This window comes from Lissotriton vulgaris, chromosome 6 (genome assembly GCF_964263255.1).
Source record: "Lissotriton vulgaris chromosome 6, aLisVul1.2, whole genome shotgun sequence".
NCBI lineage: Eukaryota > Metazoa > Chordata > Amphibia > Caudata > Salamandridae > Lissotriton > Lissotriton vulgaris.
The window spans coordinates 922,694,519-922,722,058 of NC_141694.1; the positions used below are offsets into that span (position 1 = coordinate 922,694,519).

A 27,540-nucleotide genomic window follows, 5' to 3' on the forward strand; every position below is an offset into this window, starting at 1 on the left:
ATCTCTAAATTACATGAGCAACGCCACCTTTTGGCAGACGTCCCTAAGTATGGTGTTGACAATTGGGTGCCTGTACCGAGCACTGGAAGCTAATTAAGTGCCAGTGCTCAACACCAGAAAGCTCCAGCTCAAATTAAGCACTGAATTAATTTGCAGGCAAACCACAGAGGGCAGTGGCTATTCAAAGCCTAGATCAAACATGTTAACATAGACTGCAGAGTTTGAAAGTGAGATCCAATCCTGCACCTTCGTCCAGGGAAAAAAAAGACAATTATTTTTCACAGCAGTGCAGGGAACCAGCCGGCAAAGTGTGGAAAGTGGAAGCAAATATTTTCATAGGTGACGAGTGCTGCAGGGAGGCAGTGAGGAACTCAAAGCTAAATACAGCCCTGTAAAATGTGTTCATGCTTGCCTCATGTTGTACTGAGTGAGTGTTGTGAGTAAATCCTCTACTCTCAAGAAGCACTTGGGGTGTGAGGAGGGAAAATTATGTAAACATGAAGAAGAAAAGAAAATGTGCTTCCTCGTGGCTATTTGTGGGACTGGATAGCTGATAATTGATGACCCTTCTGCCCATCAGCCTTCAAAGCTGCCATCTCGTTGTCTGCTTCCTGAGGGTTTTTGCTGTGCTTTGTATGGCAGAAGGTGTCCCTTGCTGGACATAAAACACTCCCGCTGGCACCTTCCTGCACAAAAACAATCCTGCATGCAATGCAGGCACCCTTGAACCATGCTGCAACGATGCCTGCATTGGCGCTAGGCAGCCCAATGTGTCCAGTGCTGGGGAAAGGGCAGGAATGCGTTGTATTGCCTTAAATACAGTGCATGTGTTCCCTTTCCCAGTGACGCAGTGCAGCCCCACGGTTGTTCCTAAAGCCTTAAGGAAAAATTGAGATCCGACACCTGATTATAGCAGATTATAGTCATGTTACAATGCCTGCAAAGCTCATTCCTTCCTCCTAGGTCTGGAGCACAAAGCGCCGGGACACTCCTTTGGAGTAGCCGTGCGCTATAGAAGACCTATAATAACATAACATAACATAACACAACAGGTGGGGTAGTAGGTGTTAGATGCTTTAAGAGGATGTGGCGCCCGTGTTTGAGAAGTCAACTAATCTTTTTTTAAATCCCAGCCCTGCCCTCCAAGGGCTTTCCCTCCACTGCAGGGCTATACCGTTTTACAAAAATGCCTCTCCGGTCTGTTGAGGCACGTCCTTCACCCAGCAGACTTAAAAAATTCAGGCAAGCTCGCCCTAAATTTGAAGAAGCACAATCAGTATTTGGGTGGCTGAGGGTTTACATGAACTTGTTCTCCTAGTTTTACCTAGATATATTTTTGCCACTTAGAAAAAGACAAGACACGAAGGAAAGGAATGATTCTGCTGACTATTCTTCTCTGAGCCACAGACCATTCCATCATTTCTTAAACTATCTTTGATTGGGCAGAACAAGGCCAAACATAATCAATCGCCTTTGTTCCTGGCATTATCCTACTTACAAGTGCTTACAGGCAATTTCAATAGATATGGCAATCACTAACTCACATATCCACAAACTCACTTAGATGGTCACAGTTGGTTTCATCACAGCTACAGTAAACTTAAGAGTTGAACCATACTGCTAGCCTACTTTGGCCCTAATTACCTGCTGTCCTAAGTGCAATGCATGCTCCAGGCAATATGATTTTCCCAGTGACTCGGAGCCTGAAATGATCGGGTGCGCAGACACAAAAGATCCAACAATTCCGGGTCCAGAGGCACTGAACCCATCCTCCTTAGTGTAGTGGTAGGGGCACCAGGCAGCTGTTGTGCCCAGAATCCCGCTTACACATTCAAAACGGGTGAGAGCAAAAGATCCCCCAAAAGGATACATGACCTCCTGCCACATCTTGACCAATTCACTCCTCAAAGGCCGAGAAGAAAAGCCCCTATTTAACACTTGGTCCTTGCAGATTGTAAAAGTTTGAACATTTGGGCATGGTATTTCCCCTGGAAAGGGGAAAACACATATTTGGACCAGATATTCCTGGGTTGGTGTGTTATTCACCATTCTGGGCAAACTGACCCTTAATCCCTGTTAACTCACGGGAAGATACGAGCAAGAATTGTTAATTCGGTGCCTGATCTCTCCCCGTGGATTGAGTGTGGCCTTTCTGTAATAAAATACCTAGCCTTTAAAATACACATCACACCATTTAAAGGGGCATTTAAAGGTCAGACAGGACAGTGACGTCCTTCAATTTGAAAAATGTTATGGATGCTATCGGTCCAGGGATGTATGCATATATTGAACCTGATATGCAGGAGTTCGGGGTAATTCATTTAAAGAGTACAACATGAGTGCAATGCAGGACAGCTTCTGAAAAGCAGTAACTAAATGATTATCTGCAGCTGCAGTTCCATACAAGCACGCAAGATGGTGCTACTGTAACTCAACTGAAACAAAAAGCTTTGATTATTTTTTTTTCTTTTGAAGCAGCAATTGCTCGTAAGAAACTGTGTTAGTAGCACTAGTTTTCCACTTTTGATTTATTTTTTACTGTTTTTATATATATATTTCTAAACCGCATCTGCTACCTGAAAAGATGCCCTGGCACTAGTAACGGCTTAAAACAATACTGAACCAAACGGTAAAGAAAATTTAAAGAGTGCACAGCCACTTGTTCTAGGCTTTCCTGAATGACAGGAGTAATGGATGGAAATTATCAAAAGATGATATGCTTGAACAGAAACAGATCTTCCTCCAAAGCCTATGCGCTTAAATTTAGGACAGACGAGTAAATTGGGATCCGAGGATCGTTGGAAGATGGCGATCGACAGGATGATATCGGAGGAATTTCTTTAGAAGATAAAGGGCCCAGTTTGATGGATAGCTTTGTGCACAATACACAGAGAGTTAAAAGTGATCCTTTTAGGCATGGCCAGGGCTTTAACTGGGCCGGGCCTCACAGGTGCTGAGCACTGGCAGTTTTTTAAAGGGGGCCTCGAAACGGGTCTCTATTGGGCTCTGTTTTGTGTCCTGGCACATAGGTCCGTTTTTTCACGGCCTGCAGTGACAGCAGGCACATCGATGTGCGCATGCTCACAGTCCTCACCTCTCACTAGTGGAGAAGTTACGGTATGACGTCATGCTAAGTGAGAGTTGTAGGGGAAGGGAAATCCTTTAACCCCTTCGCCGCGGGGCTAATTCCCCCGCGGTGCTGGGGGAGGTGGGGCGCGCGCAGTGCCACAGTGCTTGTGACGAGTTCGGCTCGTCACGCTGAACGGTGGCGCTATGCTCATGACGAGCTGAGCTCGTCATGACCAAGCCCGTTTTTCAGAACGCTCAGCACAGCGGGAAGCTGAGCTCGTCATTAAGCATGGGCGAATTTTGCGGATCTCGCGTTCGCGAATTTTGCGGATTTGCGAACTCGCAATCCGCAAAATCCGCGAATTCCCGCGAATTTGCGGATTTTTTTTTTTGTGTGTTCGCCCGTGTTTCTGCCAGTTCGCGAGGGTTTTTACAATTTCGCAATTTGCGAACTTACCTGTCGGGTCGCAAGTTTTGCGAACTTGTTGTTTCTACGTGTCCAGCCTGTTTGGGACACTCTTCTTCATCACTGCCACTCTCTGTCACCACTGCCACTCTCTGACTACTCATGCCACCCTCTGGCCCACCCATGCCACCCTCTGTTTCATCACCACACCCTCTGGTTGTCCAGTGTACATTATTTTCGGCAAAGCAAAGCACACCTTCCCTGCCTCAAGTGACCTGAATTAATTTGGGGCTGATTAATGTGTCACAGAATATTTTTTTAGCTGGCACCTGCTTCCTTAGTGCGCCCTGATTAGTGATCTTTTGCACTTGCTAAGTGCTTTCATTGTTGCAAAATTAGTTACAACACCTGCCCTGCCCCAACTGACAATAATGAATTAGGGGCTGATTAATGGATTTTAACTTCCAGCCTGGCTCCTGCTTGTCTCCCTTAGCTGTAATTCAGGACCTTTGTGGCATATGTGTAACTATTCTGAGGTTCAGAGCAGGGTCACATAATAGTTGCAACTGGCAACTGAACTCTGGAGGGGCCCCTCAGGAAGCACTACAGGAAATGGCTACTAATGATGAGCCTGAACTTTTGAACCTGGCAAGTAGTTTCAGTTTTGCTAAGATCGTATTTCTGCAATTTAGCACTTATTCGCGGGGCGCGAAGTTGTACTGGGAAGCCGCGAACTCACGCGAACAGTGCGAGCAAAATCCGCTGCTCGCGGATTTGCCGATTTTGCGGGAGATTCGCGAATCTCGCGGATTGCGGATTTCCCGAAAATCCGCAAAATCCGCGAGCGGAACGGATTTTCCGCCCATACTTACTCGTCATGAGCACGAAAGTGTTAAAGAGAGTACATTTCTCTCTGGATTTCCCTTCTCCTTTTGAAACTCAGGAGAAGCAACATTGTTGTGGTGTCACCAGGGTTTTAAGTGGAAGCTTTTTCAATATTATGTAAAAGCCATAGTTACTGCTTATATATTTTATGGAACTAATAACTATTGACAAAGCCAATAGTCCTGACTTGTAGGTATGATGTTACTTGTTGCATCATATATCAGGATGCAATGACCGAAACAGCAAAATACAAGTCGGGTGGCACACTATGCTAAGCACAGATTTTTGGCTTAAGTGTTTTAAAGCCACGCCCTTAATTACACTGCCCACGCCCCTTTGAGAGACCCCCAGTTTTTTCATCCCACTTAGAGCCTTGGGCATGGGTAACCAGTGCAGTTTGTCCAAGGCTTCAGTTGAAGATGAGTGGTGGAGGGGGGAGGGGCTATATACATTTTGCTGCAGCAGTCCGGATTCTTTACGGGCGTTTCAGCGTGCCATCTGGGCCGTGGAGAAATACAAAAATTCCATAGTCCAGCCTGCTCATGATAGTTGCCCGAACCACGACTGAGCGCACATGAATAGGCAGGTGCAGGAGGATTTTCCGTAATGTCTTCAGTAAGGTGGAAAATATAAAAGACAACTTATTAATCAAACCAGGGAGAATAATGGCTTGGCATATACCTTTGGAGGCCGGAGATAGCCCAGCTCAATGCAGAGCCCCTGAGCCTGCTTTCAGCCAGTCTGTAAATCAAGGTTTTATAGATCTAATTATACCAGGTCTCAAAGTTGCCCTGATCAATCATCATTCAGAGGCCATCAAGCACCAAGATAATGGCCGAATCTGTGCATGAGAGGGGTGGATGCTGATTGGGTAATGCCAAGCTAATGATGATGCAGCAGGTAATCTAGCAGAAACCTATTTACATGTTTTTCTTGGATTTTTACTGAAAATCGTAGAAGTGCTGCTGTTGGATGGAAATTACTCAAATTGGAGGGATCAGCAGGAGGTTTTTTAAAAAAATAAGAGAACAACCCTTGCTTTTTAGGTCAAGCATTCAAGACCTATTGTAATTATGTTGGGTTAAAGCCATCCCCAGCTTTTGATTTGTTTGTTTTAGTGTCCTTCAAAAATCCTTGCTTGCCAGTGGTCATTCCTGCCTCTTTGTCCCACCTTTCTCTCTTCCAACCCTCCTATGCAGCAGGGACTAAGTACGGTCTCATCACACTACAGTTCTTTGTCTGCTCTCTGGGGGGTTACTTTTTTTCTTGGCTTCCTGCTTTGTTTCTGTTTGCCTGTGTGTAGTTTCGGCACCATAGATGATTGTATTTAAATATAGTTTTCCTCTCTCCCACCTCCTCCTAATTCCACAGTTGTATTGGGTGTACATCTTTCACCATGCCTCCTTCTTCGTTGGTTATATATTTTAGGCTTTTAGCAATTTTCGATGTTGACCGCCATTTGGGTTTTTTCTAGTAGGATGTTAGTTGGGTTTGGGCTTTGTTTTAAGGAGGATTGGGCTTGTTCCTTTTGTGAAAGCTGCTGCTTCTGCAGCGCACTCTGTGTACAGGCAGCATGTTGTAAAGGCGGGTGCACTGGGCATCTGGTGATCTGTAACTTGTAGTTACTTAAAACACTTCAACTTTTAATTACTCCGTGCAGCGCCCACTTTCACTTTTAAATATTCAGCCTGAGGGCAGCCTTCACTTTAAAATACTAAGTCTGATGCCTGCCTTCACTTCTACATCTAAGTGCGACGGCCGCCTTCACTTAGCCCACATTCACTTTTATATCTAAGCGTCACAGTCGCCTTCACTTTTGAATATTAAGCGCGATGCCCGCTTTCACTTTTAAATTCTAAAAGCGGCTGAGGTATTCTAAGTTTTAACTCACATTCAATTCAAAGATGGCCGTGAGCTTTGCTGCCTCTTAATCAGGCCCTTGTCGTTTGCAGCTCCGCCTCTGTATGTGCTCCCCCTCATTTGTGCGCATGCTTGTCATCAAACGCATTGCACACAAGGTTTGCGTCGGCTGAGCCTTGAGAGAGCACAACCTTCTGCGACCACTCAGTCCAAGGACTGCCTGGCACTGCTGCAGTGGGAGGGGAGGACAGTGCCATACGATTACACCACAGGAAGGAATGTCAGAGCATCTGTGCTGTAGGACGCGGTAAATCGTTGCATCAGTGTCCTTGTGGAGAAGAAGGGGCTTGTGAACACACAACATGTAGGTAGGTGATTCTCCTCCTGCCATGTTGTTCTATTTGGTGTTTATATGTGTGTGCTGTGATTTACGATTTTTTTTAAATTGGCTTTAACTGTTTTATATGCTTCTCTTGCTCTTGTCTTGTTATCTTTGAAGTGTGCTGATTCAAGTCCCAGCCCTCCTGGTACCTCCAAGGCTTTCCTCCTGGAGAGATGTATTGAAGGTTTTATTGTTTTATGTTTTACGTTAAATGTTTGATGTGTATGTGCATGTATGTATGAATGTATTTGTGAGTGAGTGTTGTGAATGGCTGTGTGCAAATGTGTGTGAATGCATGGGTGTGAGTGAGTGTGTATGTGTGCGTGTGGCCTTCTCCCTGGTAAAATTTCCTGTCGCCACTGATAGTGTCAATGATGTATGAAGAAACCTCAGACTAAATTCACTATTATTCACTCGATGGAGTACAGTGTAATGCTTAGCTGCAATGTCAATGATTGAAAACTGTGACCACCATATTCAAAGAGTCGCTAGCCAATGAACACGTCAGCAGTGTTTGCACTTTTAGCGGCTGCTTTGTAGAATGCTACGCATGGTGCCAAGGGACAAATGTGAACCTGTTCAGTTAATTCTTTCTCCTAGAGGTATAATCTTTTGTAACAAATCCTAGATGTAGATGACTGTAGAAGGGCCAAACATGTAGGAAGTGTGCTAAAGCACCCAGCACACATGCTATGTGTTACGTTTCTCCTATAATGACTGTTTGCAGTATCATTTGCTCCTGTTCCCGTTCTATGTTTTGTTGAAACAAAAAGCAAGGTCGCACTCTCTTAATTGATTGTGTTGTGTATCCGAAGCGATGAGTGCTTACACTGATCCACCCCAGAGATCACCTTTTGCACATATTACCAGTGGGTTTACCTTTATTTATTTATTTATTTATTTCGATTTATATAGCGTATAATCAGTCTCTAAGCGCTTTGTCGGGTACATACCAGAATTCTACAGCCGATCATCAAGTTACAACACACCCCATGCTTGCTGAAAAATCACTGTTTTTAATTTTTTACGAAAAGGCAGCAAGTTAGATTCTTTGCGCAGTTCGATTGGTAGGCTATTCCAGACCGCTGGAAAGATGTTAGAGAATGCACGACCACCCAAGGTGGATAATCTGAAGCGCGGTTGGGTTAGGAGGGTGGCTTCTGAGGAGCGCAGCAGCCTACCAGGCCTGTATGGGGCCAAGCGGGCTTTAATATAGCTTGGCGCCTTTCCATACAGGACTTTATGCGTAATACAAAGCCCTTTAAACAATACCCTCTGTTTAACAGGCAACCAATGGAGTTCACGCAGTAGAGGGGAGGCATGCGTTCTCCTCGGTTTTTTGAAAATCAATCTTGCAGCGTCATTCATGACGCTTTGCAATCGGTTCAGATGTTTTTGGGCGAGCCCTGAATATAGTGAGTTGCCATAGTCCATCCTGGCTAGGATCATGGCAGATACAGCGCGCATCAGGGTGGCAAAGGACAAGAGCGAGGAGATTTTCCTTAGTTGTCGAAGGAGGCCCACGCAAGTGCCCACCACCCGGAGACTTGCTTCTGCATCGTCAAACTCCCATCCAAAGATATGCCCAGGCTTTGCACTGCTGCTGCAGGTTCTGGGGGCACCCCTAGTTCTGTTGGCCAGAACCGATCATTCCAGGGATTGCCCATGATAGTGATTGGCAACACCTCTGTCTTATCTGGATTAATTTTCAGGGAGTTCACAGACATCCAATTAGCTGTATATCTTAGGATATTCGCATTCTTGCATGTGCGCCCGGACAATATTCCATTTGGGTGTCGTCGGCATAGTTGTAAATTTGACAGTCCATCTGGTTAAGGGCCGAAATCAGGGGTTGTAAATAAACATTAAATAAAAGAGGGGAGAGGGCAGAGCCCTGTGGCACACCACAGGTAATTGGCACTGTGGTTGAGACTAAGTCTGCCAGTTGAACTCTCTGAGTTCTCCCTTGGAGAAAGGAGGAGAGCCAGACATGTGCTGTGCCCTGGATGCCTAAGCCCCTCAACCGCGACAACAATTGACTATGACAAACTGTGTCAAATGCCGCGGAGAGGTCTAATAGCACCAGGGCCCCAGGGAGTTTCTTGTCTGCTCTACACCTTAACTCATCCAAGATGGATAGCATCACTAGCTCCGTGCTGTGATGCGCACAAAACCCTGCCTGGTTTTATTCAAGTAAGGCATTGTTCTCCAAATGATCGGAGAGATAGGTAAGGACGTGCTGCTCCAGAACTTTGGCCAAGAATGGTAGTTGAGAAATAGGCCTAAAGTTCTTTAGAATCTTAGCGTCCGCCCCAGTTTTTTTCAACAGGGGATCAGCCGTGCCTCCTTAAAGGAGGATGGGACTTCCCTGTTTGTAGCGAATTGTTGAGTAGAGTCAAAACATCTTCCTCAATACCTGGCATAGCTAACTTAAAAACCCCCGGGGGACAAGGGTCAGCCTGGGAGCCGGATTTAACCCACCCCACAAGATTTGTCAACCTGTCCTTCGTAATCAAGGGCAGAGTAACCAAGGGGTTATTCACCGGCAGAGTAGCCGGGGTAATCTGTAGAGGACAGTCCATAATAGGGGTGAGGGCGATTTCTGATAGGAGATCTTTAAACTTATTGGAAAAGAAGTCCTGGAATTTTTGGCAGTCTTCTTGCTTGAACTCAGGACTCTGCTCCTCATTTTTCCTGAGTTCCGTAAGGACTTTAAAAATTTCTTTTTGTGGGTCCCTAGCTCTAGAAATCCTATCCTCGTAGAACTCAGCTTTCCTTAACAGAATGGCCTGTTTATAGAAAGCGAGCTCCTGTATGTAAAGGCTGCGTGCGTTGAGATTATAATCCTTCCGCCATTCTCTCTCAGATTTGCGTAGAGCCCTCTTTTTTTCCCTAAGGGATTCGTTATACCAAGGGGCCCCAGGTCCTCTGTCTACAATCTTCATCCTTCGTGCTGGTGCCACGAGGTCTACTGCCTTTTTCAATTTATCTGTTAGATCATTACAGATAACTTCTGGATTATGTTCCATCTTATTAAGAGGGAGATGGGTAAGGAGATGAGTTACCATTTTATCCCCATTTATATTTTTCCATTTCCTCACTACCTTCCACCCTACTCCGGGCTTCCCCTTCTATTTATCAACCAAGATCGTACCCTTCACTAGGTAGTGATCTGACGATGCACAAGGCTGTGCAACTACCGGGCCATGCTCTCGGCCATGTTCTGGGGTTGTTATCCAGACAAGATCCAGGGTGTGGCCCTTCTCGTGTGTAGGGCCCATTACCTTCTGAACAAACCCAAAAGACCTAAGAGCCTCATCTATCTGATTAGCTTGGCCTTCTTTTGGGGACTTTTCCCAATGAAAATTAAGGTCACCCATAATAATCACTTTTTTGTAACGTGAGCGAACATCCTGAGCCAACTCCAGGAATAAATCCGGAAAGTCCGGGGACGCCCAGGGAGGACGATAGACTAGGAGGATAGTCAAACAGTCCATCCCCATCCCGAGCTTGTGGCCCAACACCTCAGCGCCTCCAAGACTTTCAGCATAGATTCTTTCGCCCCTCAGGCGGGTGCTATATAAAAGGGCAACCCCGCCCCCTCTTTTAATACCTGCTCTGTTAAGGCAAATTGCCATAAAGTTGGCCGGTATGGAGGCTACCAAGTCCGGCAGCGAGGAGTCCTCTAGCCACGTTTCCGTGACTCCCAGGATATCCAACTCTCCATCCTGTAGTAAGGAGAGCCCTTCTAAGTTATGCTTCTGTAGGGAGCGCATGTTTAAAAGGCCATACTGCAGACCTCGTACAGGGTTTTCGAAGTTACACCCCGATTTGGTACCCTGGCGTTTCAGCAGCCCTTCCTGACTAAGTTTGGCCTCACACCGCTGACTAAGATGAAAATTCCCTAGATTTACCTCCAGCAGCTCTCCTCTGGTGTAGATATGGCGAGGGCCAGGGGTCTTGGCCCCTGGTCCCGTTTGGGCGCGGATGTGGCGCGCACGCTGCGTGCATACGCTGCGCGTTTGCATTTAGCAGCTTTAAATAGCGGCAGAGCGGCAGAGCGCGTCACGCAGCAACTATAATGCTGACCAAAATGGTGGCCGCACACGACCCTTCCTCCCCCAAGATGTCTCCCACCCAGAGTCAGCACCCAACGACCCGCCAAACAGCGGTGAAATAACAATTACAGTGCAGGTGAGTGGTCCTCCCAGAAATAGTACCCCTAAATGTCGCAAATTAAAATATTACGAAACGAAGCAGTTTAAAAACAAGTACCACACGCTAATGCACATGGAGTGCCAGTTAAAATAGATCGGCCTCAAGGTAATGGAGATTTACCTTTCACTGTGTAAAGTGGTTTTGGTGCTCAAAAGGCTACTTTGTGCTTCAAGCCAAACATCTTTAGCTCTGGAAAGCTAATAGACTACTGTTTTCACAGCTTTATGTCCCTTTCTTCCACTGTCACATGAAGGTATGCACTAATCTTTAGCAATTCTGCCCTCCTCCCACTCGCCAAATTGGCTAGCAGTTTTATTATTATAGGTTTGGTTCACATAGGCATTTGCACACCAAACTTCAACTTAGATGCACAGATGTATCCATTAGCAAGGGCTGCTAGACTACCTCTTTTTTGCACTGCTGGCATCCACAGTCCAAAGATCTCCAGCTACAGCCACCAACAGAACAAATCATTACAAATCCCTCACATACATTAAAAGCATCAGACTACTACCACTAGCGTAATGAAACTTGGAGGGGGGGGGCCTGGCCTTCAAACTACATGGAGGGCACCCCTCCAGACTCGGTCAGGAGCTGTCACATCAGGGTACTGTGCTGATGGGCCCCCTGGAGCTAGGACCCCTGCACCGGGGGAGCTGCGGGGACCTTTGTTACACCACTGTTTACTACTAATCCATCTCAAAGAAACCGAAAACAGACTCCAGGCTGTGACGGAATCCTCGAGACCGGGGCGTGAAGGTACTGGAACTCCACGAGTACTGTGAGACCATGGTAAGGGTAATGCAGCACTATACATATTTCTGTAACATAACCTATATAGCATGCAGATATCTCATTGAGATGATAAGCACAGGATAACATGACATAACCCCTAGTGGCAAGCAATGAAGGCCAGGAGGTGAAAGCATTATTTTCTATACAGACTCTGTTTTGATGAAACAAGCTACAGACTGAATTTGTCACAAATCTAATTTTTCTGTTTTGTTTTGATAGCCACTAGAACTTCCACATCATAGTTTATTGTCACCAGAAACTGTTTGTGGGGTTAAAGATTGATACATATCAGACAGATGTACAATATACTGGTCGCATAAAGGATCACAAACCAACTTTATATTTTTCAAACTGGTCTATAGACCAATAGGCTGAATCATAAAATAAGGAATCACTGGGGCCACAGAATGCCCTACCGTAATAATATTCTTTTATCAAGTTACAATTTTCAACCCCTGTGACTGGCTGCAACTGCGGGGTGGTTGCCTATAGGGGACAGCAGACCACCATCCCTGTCACCGCATTTCTGAAAATGGAAAACTTTGTTTTGGCACCCCATTTTCCTTAAATAAAACATGGATACTTTTGTAATTAGTGATTCGCAGGGATTGCGGCTGCTAAGCGGCAAAGTTAATCTGGCCTTGTAATCCATTGGTTTCCAGTCACAAATATAATGATAATCCACAATAGTTGTGCATCTTACTTATGCAGTCCTTACATACTGAATACTAATTGGAAGACAGCTTGTTCAGCAACTGTATTTCCTCTTTTCCACAATGCAAGCAAATCCTGACCTCAAATAAGAGCTTAAATCTTATTTATAGCAGGTCTATTTAGAAATATTTGCTCATACAGCACTTTGCACCTTAAGGATAAAAGTAACTTACATAGGAACCATAGTCGATAGCCAGAGTCTGTAATGCCCATGGGAGACCTAGTCCAATTAGAATGTCAAAGACGTTGCTTCCAATCGAATTTGATACCGCCATGTCCCCCATACCTGTAAGAGAAGTAGATCAGTATCTAAAGAAGCTTTTTGGCAAGGTAACAACAAACCATGCTGTGATTTCCTCTAGAAATAAAGTAACTGATCTGGCTTGATGTTTTCACACAGTAGAAAAGTAACTTTACCTTCAATTAGGAGCACTCAATTGCTACAAGTTGGACATCATTCAAATATTGTTGGTAATTGTCAACAGAAAAATAGCTTTACAAGAGTGTGGATTAGGCTCAGCCACCGGTTTCCTTGAGAAGGGTATTTGATTGGGCATAAGCAGTCTGCTCACTAAAAAACATCCTTGTGTTGCAATTGTTTTGCTAGTGGGAAAGATTATCCTCAGTACAGCAGGTCAGTACAGCAGGTCTTTGTTGGTTATGGTAGAAAACCAGCCATCAAGGTAATAGGGCAGAGTTGTTTATTTTGAAAAGCTAAGATAAAGGCAATAGCCCTGACATAATTATTATGAAAAGCATATTTGAAAGTCAATGGGCAATTAAGGGGACATTGTTATTGCCTATATTAAAGTATTTTGTTACATGTAATCTTATAGATTATCATAGTCGGCAAGTGTTTTAGTGTTAGTTAGTTCCTCTGACAAACCGCTGGGATAGATTTGCACTGTGATAATCCTTGCTAGGCCCTTTTAGGAGAGACAGCATATCGCGTTGCCTATACATTTGAGAACATTTGTAACTTTGCAACTGTTTGCCTGATAATCACCTTGGGGCCGATTTACAGAACTAATCTGAGATAAAATCCTAAACTTACTACTTTTGGTATTCACAGAAGGCATTTAGTAGTAGTAAAGTTAGGACTCCTAGCTTTACTACTACTGAGTGCCTTTTGTGAATACCGAAAGTCGTAAAGTTAGGATTTTGTCTCAGTTTAGTAGTAGTAAAGTTAGGAGTCCTAACTTTACTACTACTAAATGCATTCTGTGAATACCAAAGTTAGTAAATGTAGGATTTTATCTCAGATTAGTTCTGTGAATCAGCCCCCTTGTTTAAAAGTTTATACTCAATAAAGTAGGTCTAAATTGGCTATGATGGCTAACCAATGTTAAAGGCAAAAAGGCCTGGTTCTTTCCCTGGGAAAAGTTATGTCCTGTGTCGCTGGTTTGATCTCTTTATTAACAATACTTATCAGAAAGGAAGTAGGTCTGGTTTAATTATTCTGATAAGCACTTATTAAAGTCAATAGGTCTTTAACTGTAGATTGTTATCACACTGTGTTTCATGCTGTAACAGGTATTTTGTTGTATAAAATCTCACAGATTACCTTAAAAGGAAAGGGGCTTGGTCACATCTTCTGACAATACTTTAGAAGTCATTTTCACCGTGATAACACATGTTGTGCTCTTTCAAGAGGTATTGTAAATTGTATTACAAACTGCCATTTTGCATAGATTTATAATTGTATCGCTGCTTGCCTTATGGTTGACAGCTTATGTGTACATCACTAGGTCTGTGCTAGTTATGGCATTGACGATTCAGAAAAGGGGGTTCATCACCACCCCCTTTTCTGAATCGTTTTTGTCCACCATAAGCGTGGAAGGGTATACTCAGATGTGAGTCCCTTGCTCACTGCACCATCAGGATTCAAGCAAGCTGGGCCGAAGACGGCTGAAATGCCAGAAACCGGTCCCCGGAAGCTTGTTTCCTTCCCAGTATAAGAATTGGCTTGGTAGTTTGGTCTGCCCTGTTCCCATGATGCACTGGGCCAGGGACAGACTAATTTGCATATAGCCAGGTTCTGAGCTGGGATGGTGCAGTGAGCTAAAAAACGGTGATGGATCAAGCCCTGATCTTTGGACTGGGTAAGAGTGGTCTGCTTAATTCAGACACTCTGTTCATCACCACCCCCTTTTCTGAATCGTTTTTGTCCACCACAAGCGTGGAAGGGTATACTCGGATGTGAGTCCCTTGCTCACTGCACCATCAGGATTCAAGCAAGCCGGGGCGAAGACGGCTGAAATGCCAGAAACCGGTCCCCGGAAGCTTGTTTCCTTCCCAGTATAAGAATTGGCTTGGTAGTTTGGTCTGCCCTGTTCCCATGATGCACTGGGCCAGGGACAGACTAATTTGCATATAGCCAGGTTCTGAGCTGGGATGGTGCAGTGAGCTAAAAAACGGTGATGGATCAAGCCCTGATCTTTGGACTGGGTAAGAGTGGTCTGCTTAATTCAGACACTCTGTTCATCACCACCCCCTTTTCTGAATCGTTTTTGTCCACCATAAGCGTGGAAGGGTATACTCAGATGTGAGTCCCTTGCTCACTGCACCATCAGGATTCAAGCAAGCCGGGCCGAAGACGGCTGAAATGCCAGAAACCGGTCCCCGGAAGATTGTTTCCTTCCCAGTATAAGAATTGGCTTGGTAGTTTGGTCTGCCCTGTTCCCATGATGCACTGGGCCAGGGACAGACTAATTTGCATATAGCCAGGTTCTGAGCTGGGATGGTGCAGTGAGCTAAAAAACGGTGATGGATCAAGCCCTGATCTTTGGACTGGGTAAGAGTGGTCTGCTTAATTCAGACACTCTGTTCATCACCACCCCTTTTCTGAATCGTTTTTGTCCACCATAAGCGTGGAAGGGTATACTCAGATGTGAGTCCCTTGCCCACTGCACCATCAGGATTCAAGCAAGCCAGGCCGAAGACGGCTGAAATGCCAGAAACCGGTCCCCGGAAGCTTGTTTCCTTCCCAGTATAAGAATTGGCTTGGTAGTTTGGTCTGCCCTGTTCCCATGATGCACTGGGCCAGGGACAGACTAATTTGCATATAGCCAGGTTCTGAGCTGGGATGGTGCAGTGAGCTAAAAAACGGTGATGGATCAAGCCCTGATCTTTGGACTGGGTAAGAGTGGTCTGCTTAATTCAGACACTCTGTTCATCACCACCCCCTTTTCTGAATCGTTTTTGTCCACCATAAGCGTGGAAGGGTATACTCAGATGTGAGTCCCTTGCTCACTGCACCATCAGGATTCAAGCAAGCCGGGCCGAAGACGGCTGAAATGCCAGAAACCAGTCCCGGGAAGCTTGTTTCCTTCCCAGTATAAGAATTGGCTTGGTAGTTTGGTCTGCCCTGTTCCCATGATGCACTGGGCCAGGGACAGACTAATTTGCATATAGCCAGGTTCTGAGCTGGGATGGTGCAGTGAGCTAAAAAACGGTGATGGATCAAGCCCTGATCTTTGGACTGGGTAAGAGTGGTCTGCTTAATTCAGACACTCTGTTCATCACCACCCCTTTTCTGAATCGTTTTTGTCCACCATAAGCGTGGAAGGGTATACTCAGATGTGAGTCCCTTGCCCACTGCACCATCAGGATTCAAGCAAGCCAGGCCGAAGACGGCTGAAATGCCAGAAACCGGTCCCCGGAAGCTTGTTTCCTTCCCAGTATAAGAATTGGCTTGGTAGTTTGGTCTGCCCTGTTCCCATGATGCACTGGGCCAGGGACAGACTAATTTGCATATAGCCAGGTTCTGAGCTGGGATGGTGCAGTGAGCTAAAAAACGGTGATGGATCAAGCCCTGATCTTTGGACTGGGTAAGAGTGGTCTGCTTAATTCAGACACTCTGTTCATCACCACCCCCTTTTCTGAATCGTTTTTGTCCACCATAAGCGTGGAAGGGTATACTCAGATGTGAGTCCCTTGCTCACTGCACCATCAGGATTCAAGCAAGCCGGGCCGAAGACGGCTGAAATGCCAGAAACCAGTCCCTGGAAGCTTGTTTCCTTCCCAGTATAAGAATTGGCTTGGTAGTTTGGTCTGCCCTGTTCCCATGATGCACTGGGCCAGGGACAGACTAATTTGCATATAGCCAGGTTCTGAGCTGGGATGGTGCAGTGAGCTAAAAAACGGTGATGGATCAAGCCCTGATCTTTGGACTGGGTAAGAGTGGTCTGCTTAATTCAGACACTCTGTTCATCACCACCCCCTTTTCTGAATCGTTTTTGTCCACCATAAGCGTGGAAGTGTATACTCAGATGTGAGTCCCTTGCTCACTGCACCATCAGGATTCAAGCAAGCCGGGCCGAAGACGGCTGAAATGCCAGAAACCAGTCCCCGGAAGCTTGTTTCCTTCCCAGTATAAGAATTGGCTTGGTAGTTTGGTCTGCCCTGTTCCCATGATGCACTGGGCCAGGGACAGACTAATTTGCATATAGCCAGGTTCTGAGCTGGGATGGTGCAGTGAGCTAAAAAACGGTGATGGATCAAGCCCTGATCTTTGGACTGGGTAAGAGTGGTCTGCTTAATTCAGACACTCTGTTCATCACCACCCCTTTTCTGAATCGTTTTTGTCCACCATAAGCGTGGAAGGGTATACTCAGATGTGAGTCCCTTGCCCACTGCACCATCAGGATTCAAGCAAGCCAGGCCGAAGACGGCTGAAATGCCAGAAACCGGTCCCCGGAAGCTTGTTTCCTTCCCAGTATAAGAATTGGCTTGGTAGTTTGGTCTGCCCTGTTCCCATGATGCACTGGGCCAGGGACAGACTAATTTGCATATAGCCAGGTTCTGAGCTGGGATGGTGCAGTGAGCTAAAAAACGGTGATGGATCAAGCCCTGATCTTTGGACTGGGTAAGAGTGGTCTGCTTAATTCAGACACTCTGTTCATCACCACCCCCTTTTCTGAATCGTTTTTGTCCACCATAAGCGTGGAAGGGTATACTCAGATGTGAGTCCCTTGCTCACTGCACCATCAGGATTCAAGCAAGCCGGGCCGAAGACGGCTGAAATGCCAGAAACCAGTCCCCGGAAGCTTGTTTCCTTCCCAGTATAAGAATTGGCTTGGTAGTTTGGTCTGCCCTGTTCCCATGATGCACTGGGCCAGGGACAGACTAATTTGCATATAGCCAGGTTCTGAGCTGGGATGGTGCAGTGAGCTAAAAAACGGTGATGGATCAAGCCCTGATCTTTGGACTGGGTAAGAGTGGTCTGCTTAATTCAGACACTCTGTTCATCACCACCCCCTTTTCTGAATCGTTTTTGTCCACCATAAGCGTGGAAGTGTATACTCAGATGTGAGTCCCTTGCTCACTGCACCATCAGGATTCAAGCAAGCCGGGCCGAAGACGGCTGAAATGCCAGAAACCGGTCCCCGGAAGCTTGTTTCCTTCCCAGTATAAGAATTGGCTTGGTAGTTTGGTCTGCCCTGTTCCCATGATGCACTGGGCCAGGGACAGACTAATTTGCATATAGCCAGGTTCTGAGCTGGGATGGTGCAGTGAGCTAAAAAACGGTGATGGATCAAGCCAGATGTTTGGACTGGGTAAGAGTGGTCTGCTTAATTCAGACACTCTGTTCATCACCACCCCCTTTTCTGATTAGTTCTGGCATTGAGCCATTGCTAATGGATACAGGTCTTAATGGTTCACTGAGAATAGTCATGTCAGATTCCATAGGTTTGATCTGTTTAGTTTGAAAAGGTATGACAAAACTTGGAGGCTGGACTTACATTTTGTGAAAAGCATATGTTAAAAGCAATGTAGATGGCTAGAGTTTTGATTTTGGTGACCTACTCCAACAAACCAGGCAGATAGAAGATTTGCTATGTGACAATCATTGATATCTCCTCTTACGAGGAATTTTATATATAATTCATATAACGGTAATTTTGTAAATATTCATGATTTTATTACTGTATATCTAATGGTTACATCGAGAGAAGGCCTATGATTTCTACAGTAGGTCTAAGTTGGGTTTAGTAACAAGTCAATGATAAAGGCCATTGACCTGATTGGTTCAGGGGGGAAATTATGCTGGATGCAATAGGTCTAACAGGGGCGGCCTTAGGCATGTGCAAGCTGTGCACCTGCAATGGGCCACCAAACCCCAGGGGCCACCACACCAATATATATCCTTAATATAATAATCCTCGGGGGATGGATACATATTTGCGTGGCAGCTCCTGGCAGGGATTTGGCAACCTCTGGCTCTGTTCCACTTCCAAACACCCTGACCCCCGCGCTCCGCCCGCCCAGACCCCCTCTTCCGGGGCCCCCTACCTACGCTCCCTGCCCGGGGCCACCATGAGCCTAGAGCCGCCCCTGGGTCTAATCTGTTATTATGAAAAGTTACAAAGTCAATAAGCCTCATTTATTTATTATGAAATGCATGTGGTAAAGCCAACAAGTTTTTAAGGGTGGATTGTAATTGCACAGTGTTAAATTCTGCAGACGTGTATTTTGTTACATGATACCTCACAGTTTACCTTTGTAGGTAAGGCTTTTAGTATTGATTACCCCATTTGACATTACCAAGGATAATAGATTTGCACTTAAATAATTCTTGAGAGAAACGTTTTAGAAAGGCTTCACAAGCTTCAAAATGCTGAAAAATATACACATAAACAAAGAGGTTATAAAATGAAAGGGCACCTATATACAGAGAAATTGAAAACGAAAGGAGTGGCACTCCAGGTAAGGCACTGAAGCCCACTTATTTTCAGGTGGATGCGTAGAGATGCCATAACTCACAGGGCAATGATGCAAGGTGAGGAATACAGGTTAGGTATGGAGTGACTGTAACAACATGTTAGGACTGGGGTGGGGTAAGGAATCAGATTTTGGTTATGAGATCAGGGGTTGGTTAGGGTTGGAGAAAAGGATGGTGTTAGGGAAGGTCAAAGGGAATGTATTGTGGTTAGGGTTAAAGTAATGGTTAATGTTAGGTTTAGGATTAGAGTGAATGTGTGTAAGGAATGGGATAATAGTAAGTCATCTTAAAGGGTAGGGTTAGAGTTAGGATTCGGGTTACAGTAATGAAGGGTGTAAGAAGACTTTATGGAGTAGGGCACCATAGGAGCTAGTACACGGGTATGGCGGTGTCTCCCATAAATGGCAGACACAATGTGGTGTAATGGGTACGAGTTTAAGATAGGGCTAAGGAAGGAGTAATAGTTAAGGGTTATGATGTGCCTATGTCCAATTCGCAAATATTGTGGCAGAAATTCCACATTTGAATTTTACATTTTTGCATTTTGCATAAATATATATGCTTTCCCTGGATATTTTACTCTATTTTTTGTATTTCCAATGTTGCCCACGCTATATGCATTGTACTTTATTTCATACTATCTATTTCACTATATTTTATCCCAAGTAATATGATTTCAGTTCATTTGATGATTTTGACAATTTTCAACCAACCATGGAGGTGCATGCAATTTCAGAAAGATTTGGGTTCTGGGCATTGTCAGAGTACACTTATTGCACAGCGGCTTGTGCACAACATAAAATCCAGATGTCCATGCAATCAGGCTCCACACCAACAGGCATATGATTACCTTGCCTTGCCACTATGAGGCTTGCCATGCAGTCAGGTACACTTGTTCCAGCAGCCAGAAAAGTAATGCCCATGATAACATCTGGAATACCTAAGGTGAAGCCAATTATTGTAACCTAGCAAACAGAAAGACATGTATTAAGTAACAACATGGCACTTGTAAAATATAAACACATTTTTTTAAAAGCAATAAGGTAGGCAACGCAGTAGCGAAGAGTACAGAATAATAAACTTTTAAGATCAATACGTGCAGGATCGCACGTTCTGTTGCCTGATTTGCTAGGTTTTTTTGCAATATGTTTCTCTTTGTTAATCCTGGAGTGTGCCTGGCTGGTCGAGACTTATTTTGCAGAATTTAAAATACATTCCCAAGACAGATGTGGTGGAACAGAATGAGTGGAAATGCCTACTTGTTAGAAGTGTACAATTTATATACATATTCTGAATACCCTATTGTATATAGCTATGAGTATTTGTAAAGTGTGCCAAAGAAATGAGTCACCCAAGCCCTAGAGATCAGTTCTACAGAGCCAAAATAAAATGACTCAATCACGAGCACTTTCAATTGTTTCTGCCCGCCCTTTCCACCGGGCTGCCCCTAATGCAGTTAGGTTAATCTCTCACAAAGAACTCTGAACCGCATAGTGTTGCCCCAACGCATGTGACTCCCTTACAGGGACATTTAGATCCATCTGCTAGTTGATGAAACAGAAAGAAAGACAATTTGCATCTATTTTAACACTTGTGGAAATTGTTCGAAAGGTCATACATCACTTGTTTTACCTGGTGTTCATTGTCCCAGCACATCCGGGAGCAAAGGGTAGTAATGCATGCACACATAGCACAGTCATTGTTTATTAAAGTTATTCTCCATTGTTTTGCTGGCAGGTGTTTATTGGGTGGACAAACACATCTGAGTTTTGGCAGAAGTGTTATATACCCAGCATGTTTTTGTACTTGGTAATTCGACGTGTGTCAAAGTTAGCAAGTTAGAATCTTCACCTGAATTAAGGTCAAGCCATCACAGCCTTTTAAATTAAATTCTTTCTATTCAGAATTTAAGTGCTAGCCAGTATATCTAGAACCCACAAGCATCAGTTCTGTTTTGTTGCCTGAGTGGCCAACTTGTTGCTTTCCATCCAAATGTTATCAGCTCAGAAGTGCTCATCCACTGAGGAAACATCTTCTCCATAGTTAGCCTTCAACTTAAAGACTGACCTTGTGTAATCTTGCAATTATGATTACCCAACCCTCTCTCTATCAATCGATCCTTTTCATGTGTAAAACTTTATTGCGTGATTAAAAAACCTTTGCAAGTACAGGATTTAAAAATATATCAAAAATACATATAAAAGGGAGTATAAATTAAGTCCATTATAAAAAAGAACGACAGATGGAACTTGCCAAGATGTTATGCTGATGGCGATTCACAGACTTATGTCCCCTCACAGATTTCTTTTGCTGCTCGGTCCAAGAACCTTACTAAGGCACAGTTTAGCCAACCCTCTCTCTATTAATCGATCCTGCAAACAATATAGGTAGCCTTTAAACAGAGAATCATCAGCTTTGATGGATACCACATTCAGACGTATCAAAATGTATGATTTTGGGATTTGTGTATACATCTCATTGTCTTTCATCTAGAGAGGACCAATAATCAATAATTGTTTCTGAGGTCCTCAAGATCTGCTTGTTCTGAATGATCCTGATTTTATAGTCAATAGTGCTGAAGTCCTAAGCGAAGTGAAGGGTCAGCCTTGTCCCCTCTCCTAAGATTCCTCAGTTTTAACGGAATTCCCATAATTGCTCTGTGGCTGCCTTTTCAATTTTCTTTTAGAAAAGACATATTAGCAATTGGTCTTAGAAGACATACTCGGGAAAGGAGTAACCTCTTATAAAGAAGGTTTTCGTTAGTTGTATTTTCTGGTCTCTATTGACATGTGTTCGGGTGTTATAAATGTTATAAGAGGAGCAGTAGTAACCAGAAAGTGGTATATATATACTACCGTTTTATGAGGTCCAGCAAGCACTGTTAGTTTTTAGGAACTTACATCGGTACATCTATCTTTTGAAAAACTATTTCATGGATATAATTTGTTTTAAAATTTTGTGTGAGCACTGATAATAAAAATACATTGGACCAATCATATTGAAGGTGCTTGATATATTTTTTTCTTATCTATACATATACCGGTGCCAGTGCTCGGGTTTACATGATTTAATTGCTGCCTTTATAGAGCAGATATCAAGTTTCTATGATGTTTTTTTATTCTATATTTTTATTATATAATGAAAATTGTTCATCTATTGTATATATTTTGAACAATTAAATCTGTACTTTGTGCTTTTATGATTTGTTTCTAAATCGAATAAAGCTTGTGAACTGAACTGAGCAACTTAGGTATACATTCTGGCATCTCTGACTAAGGAAAGGACATATCTATAATGTCAGGAAACAGATTTACATACAGGTCTGTTCTCATGTGTAATTTTTGTCTTCTATACTTGATCTGCTGACACTTGACTAAGATTGAACTAGAATCTGCTATGGTGCATCAGTGGTGTCGGATTCAGATATCAGCTTCGAATGGGGCTTTCAGGTCATGATTAGTATTTGACCTCTCCCTTATGTTATGATTTCTTTTTTCTATAAAATAGTTTTATATGCTAATGCACTTTATGTTGGGATCTTCTTTTCTATGCTCAATGTTGCTGGAAAGTTCTATTTCTTTTCAAACTCTCTGGGTGAATGCAGCATGGTAAAAAGAAGTGAAAAGGTGTAGAATTCTACTGATTTCGCATCTATAAGAAGAATCACGACAAGGTATGATGAACCCTTGTAAAACATATGTCCAAATTTGTGATTGTGATATTTGTCACTGAGAGAATGACTGGGCTGCGTAAGTTCAGAAATTTGCAAGATGGAACCATGATGATGTTTCACTGCTGTTAGTTAAAGAATTGGAGTGCTATAGAAAACTGAGATGATAATTCCTTTCGCTGATTGATGCACACGTTCAGAAGGTTCTAAACCACAGAACAGAAACCTCGTGCTACAAAAAAATCGACTCCTGAATATCTACAACCTTTATATCACCAAGGTAAGTATATCTAGGAAAGTATAGATTTGTAAGTCTTAAAACATTGCGTCTGCGTACCACAAAGATGTACATTTCATAAAGATACATATTAAAATATTTATTTATTTATATTACAGTTTAATGTTGCACTCAAGCCTGATGCAGAACACAAGTGCTTTACGCTACAAAAATAACAGTATGTTTTGAATCATAAATATAGAACTTAGGGAACTGTCTGATGGCATTCATGCAAATGTTGACACAATGCACTCATGAGAGAGCATTGAAAGAAGGGATGACAAATGTTTTCTGAAACTGAATTTGTGGAATTAAGATAGGGAGAAGGAAAATGGAAGAGTGACATTAGGTATTTGGTAAGACAGCAAGCAACATACAGCATATTAAAGAATAGGGAAAATCTAGATTTGGTTATGTAAAGTACAAGGAGGTAGCATTGTTAGAGCATAGTAATATAGTAGAAGACATATTGCATGCCAACTGAGGCTTACTTAAGGGAATGCAAACAAACTGCTGTTCTGGAATTATGGTGTCATTTACAGAACCTGAAAGGCAAGAGGGAAGCTGCGGCAACATTGTAGGGAGCAGCATTAAAATCAATGGTTGTTGATGTGGCACGCCCACCCCAACAGCCATTGTCCACCCCTATCACTCTAAGTATAGCATGAAAGGGTGCCTTGTATACATGGTAGCATTAAGCCATGTTAAGTAGCTAAACACTGCCTTGTTAATAAGGTGAAGCTCCTATCGAGGAACGCCTTTAAAAGTGGTGTTCCTGGGGTGATGCAAGTGTCACTGAGTTGACACTAGGAGCCAGAAATGCACCAGTGCAAGGAGAGGACAGATATGCTCCATATAATGTTGAACATTGAGTATTCCTGCCCTTTTACGCAGCATAGCACAGCACATCAAGGTGTCATACTGCATTGCATGAAATATTGATAAATCTGCCCCGAAATGTTGTGAAAATTAAGGCCTCCTTACTCAGGCAAGATGGCGCTATTAAGATGGCGCTATTAAGATGGCGCTATTATCCTAGCAGGTTTTCTCAACTAAACAGGAAATGTGTGGCGCACTCAGGGAAGGGGATTCACCGGAAATATTGTTGGACTGACAGTACTGATGAACAATGATGCAAATGGATGAGGTGAGGGCAGTAGCACCGTGGCTCCATAACCGTAAACATGCATCTCTTCCATCAATCGAATGGCTGTGGCAAAATCTGTTGATTCAACTCACCGTCGTTATAACTTACCATCCACACCATCACGTACGAGTACGCCGCGATCCAGAGAGTGGACGTGGCAAACGTCACCATGAACCACTTCTCCCAGCGTGGCTTGGCGCAGTTGGGCACAGTGAAGTACATGATTAATGACAGGGGCCAGGTGAGGACCCACTTGGCCTTGTCGGCTTTGCCAGCTGTAAGAAGCAGAAACAATGCTGAGAGCTTTCTAAAAGGGTCCTTCAATCTTCCTACTCGCTTTCAGTCTTTTTTCCCTCTTATTGAGCTCTGCTCAGCTTCTCAGTGCCCTCTGACTGCCTGCTGCTACCCAACAGTTGCCCTCCTCTATTATGTGCCCACTGTTTTTCTCCACTACCTGTCTTATCCCAGTTCACATCTTAAGAGGATACTAGACAAAAAAGGCACCCATGAGAATCATAGACAGCGAGTGTCTGTTTGAGATTCTATGAGGGCTGATGCATCCAAACAAAATGCCCACAGTCCTCATGGGTAGCAAAAGAGAGCCGTGCAGTAGAGCTGTGGGCCGATCAACCCCCAAGCCCCGGTGTCACTGCACCTGCTGTACTATGGCAGGCTGCACCATTGCAGCCTGCAAAACTCGATACTGTAACCTTCCCCAAAACCCATCCATTTGCCCACAGTTCTGGTCACCTGGTGGGAAAAGACAATTAAATCCAACAAATAAGGAGAAACTTCAAACTCTTCCAGGTCATGCCCTGGTGACTTCACAGTTCCTCCCACAATTCTAAGCTGTTCACGAATTTCAGCGGTAGCTGCAAAACTTACAAGTACCCGCCTTTTGTGCGTGACACGTTCCACCCATTTTAAATTTTCAGCACGTTATATTCCTGGACATGTTGTTAGGTGTTTACAATAAGCATAAGCTCAAAAAGTCCACAACTTCGAAGGCCTCGCTGGTGTTAAATGTGTCAGAGCTGACTCGGTGACGTATAAAAGCTATATAGGCCACTTTCATTTTGTCTCCCTTTTAATTGCTGTGGTACTATATACTTTCCTCTGTTTTGTTCTCTAGGAGCCTGCTTGGACACCATTTCACTGGGCAGAACTACCTTAGTAATAGTACTTGTTATGCCTTAAACAAATAAACAATAAAGGCTTTATACTACAGATTGCAGATGGTCTGAAAATAATTTTTGTTTAAGTTAAGAATCAGGTTGGATATAGATTGAATACAGGGCAACCTACCCACATCATTACTAAATGATGTTTGGAACAAACACTCAGAACAAATTGAGCTCTATCACCAATTTGATGCATAAACTGATAAAGCGTAGTTAGGTTGCCATCTAGTGGTAGATGGTGAATATTATATATTGTGTCACCTCTTTATGAACGACAATCACTGATCCTTCCCCTGCGTGGCAGTGGCAGGAACGCCATACACGGGCCCTCCTCGTGAAATGATCATAATAGGATGAAATATATCCAGAGAGAGGTATTTACCACGTGTGGTGAGTACCTCATCTTCAGAAATTTTAAAATGAAAATGGGCATTACATGCAGAATTGTTTTTAACACTGACTTCCACATGTTTTCCATTTTCCCTGCTCTTCTTCAGTGATGTCAGACTTACGCTCGATTTATGGCCTGTTTCATAAGTGTTTATGAAACATGAACTAGAGCTACATCACTTTACTCCTTCTCCTTTGACACAAGAAGCAAAAAAACATCTGCTGCATTTTTGCAGCAGTGCAAGGTTAGTGGCCGGTCCCAAGTGAAGGTCATTTCAATGAGGGGTAAATTGGTACAAAACCGTTTTCAGTTTGTTCTATCACTCTTTATTCCTCGGCACACCCTCTCTCCTCCCCAGGAGGCATTTCTTTTAGACATTTATTTAATTGTGCATTAGCATCCCTAGCAGACAGCAATGGAACAAACCCTATTCCAGTAGCTGTACCAAGATCTCATGTTTCTACAACCTACAAGAAAGATTTAGCACTTAATTATATTAAATGTTAAGGGCTGATTAAAGTGGGATGGAGAAGGAACCCCTGACCACAACTGACCTTGCCTGCCCGGATTTTACAAATGCACTAGGTAAACCATCGTGATGGTCTGAGCAGGGGTTACGAGCATCGGCACAGTCCAGCCCTATCTGACACACACGACTCCATAGGCGGAGCACTGCAGAATGCTCCACCCAGCATTACTGTAGTCTGCAATGGACCCTTAGGACTTCACTTAGAGGCGTAGCTATTGAAAAGTAATGCAGCGCATCAAGTCACCTTGCTGCGCTGTGTTACAGGGAAAGCAGCAGGCATGCGCCCTATTTACCACAATACAGTGCGTTCTTGCCTTTTCCCCAGCTCCGGCTCACAATGGGCTGCCTAGCGCCAATCCACCATGATGTAAGTGTGCCTGTATTGTCCTGCACAAAAACAATCCTCTGAGGCAAAAACAATCCCCTGATCCATATTCCTCTCTCTATGTGTGCTGCACCATGCAACACACATAGAAAGAGGAAATAACCAGGAGAACGCCTCACCTGAGAGGCCAAAAATGTAGCCACATTCCCAGGTCTACCATTAATGGTAAATATGAGAATGCATCACAATCCATAGGTGTTGCATGGGAACACCCACGCAAAGCCGATGGAAATTCGCCTTACAGGGGCAGCGTAACGTAACACAGCAATTTGTAATACGTTGCGTTACTCCAGATATAACAAGCTGCTTTAGGTTATTTTATTTGATTGATTGAGAGATTTAAGGGACACATTCATGTACAAAAGCAATCACTAATTGTATTTTGCTCTTTCAGAGTGTGGTGCAGAATGAAAAACCAAAAACGAGGAGAAATAAAAATATTTCTACTTGTTGCACCAATCTAACACTTGCTGTTTCATGGCATTAGTTTTTTGCGCTGCCTCAGATTAAAAGATCCTTGTAAACCTGTGGCATTGTCAAAAAAGCATCGGGTGTTGCAGTGGAACACCCACAACAACACTATTGCATGTCCCTTTCAAACAGATACCTGGGGAAAAGGGTACCATATTTACAAAGTGGCATTAACACCACTTTGTAAAAATAGAACAGGGCCTTGTGCCACCGGAAAATCGGTAAAAGTGACGTCCCGGTGGTGCAATCCCCTTGTACTTATGCCAGTTGGTGTATCTTGTAAACAAAGATGGGGAGTGGCTCTACTAGATCATTGATTGCCATCACTAGAAATAAATAATTATCTGAAAAAGATCTTGCACATTCTTAATGTAACACATGTACAGACCATTGTTCGTAGCACTATACCGTGTAATGACTTAAAACTTTTAACAAG

At 43.8% G+C, this 27,540-nt stretch overlaps 1 protein-coding gene across 1 annotated transcript in view; it reads right to left on the reverse strand.

Moving 5' to 3' along the window:
• SLC24A3 (solute carrier family 24 member 3) overlaps nucleotides 1–27,540 on the reverse strand; it is a 1,194,917-nt gene that overhangs the window by 78,950 nt on the left and 1,088,427 nt on the right. Inside the window, exons 13-15 of the mRNA XM_086926908.1 lie at nucleotides 24,256–24,422; nucleotides 19,904–20,018; nucleotides 12,503–12,615 (exon numbers count right to left, since the gene is read on the reverse strand). Of these exons, the coding sequence (XP_086783034.1) occupies nucleotides 12,503–12,615; nucleotides 19,904–20,018; nucleotides 24,256–24,422 (395 nt within the window). The remainder of the gene's footprint in view (nucleotides 1–12,502; nucleotides 12,616–19,903; nucleotides 20,019–24,255; nucleotides 24,423–27,540) is intronic.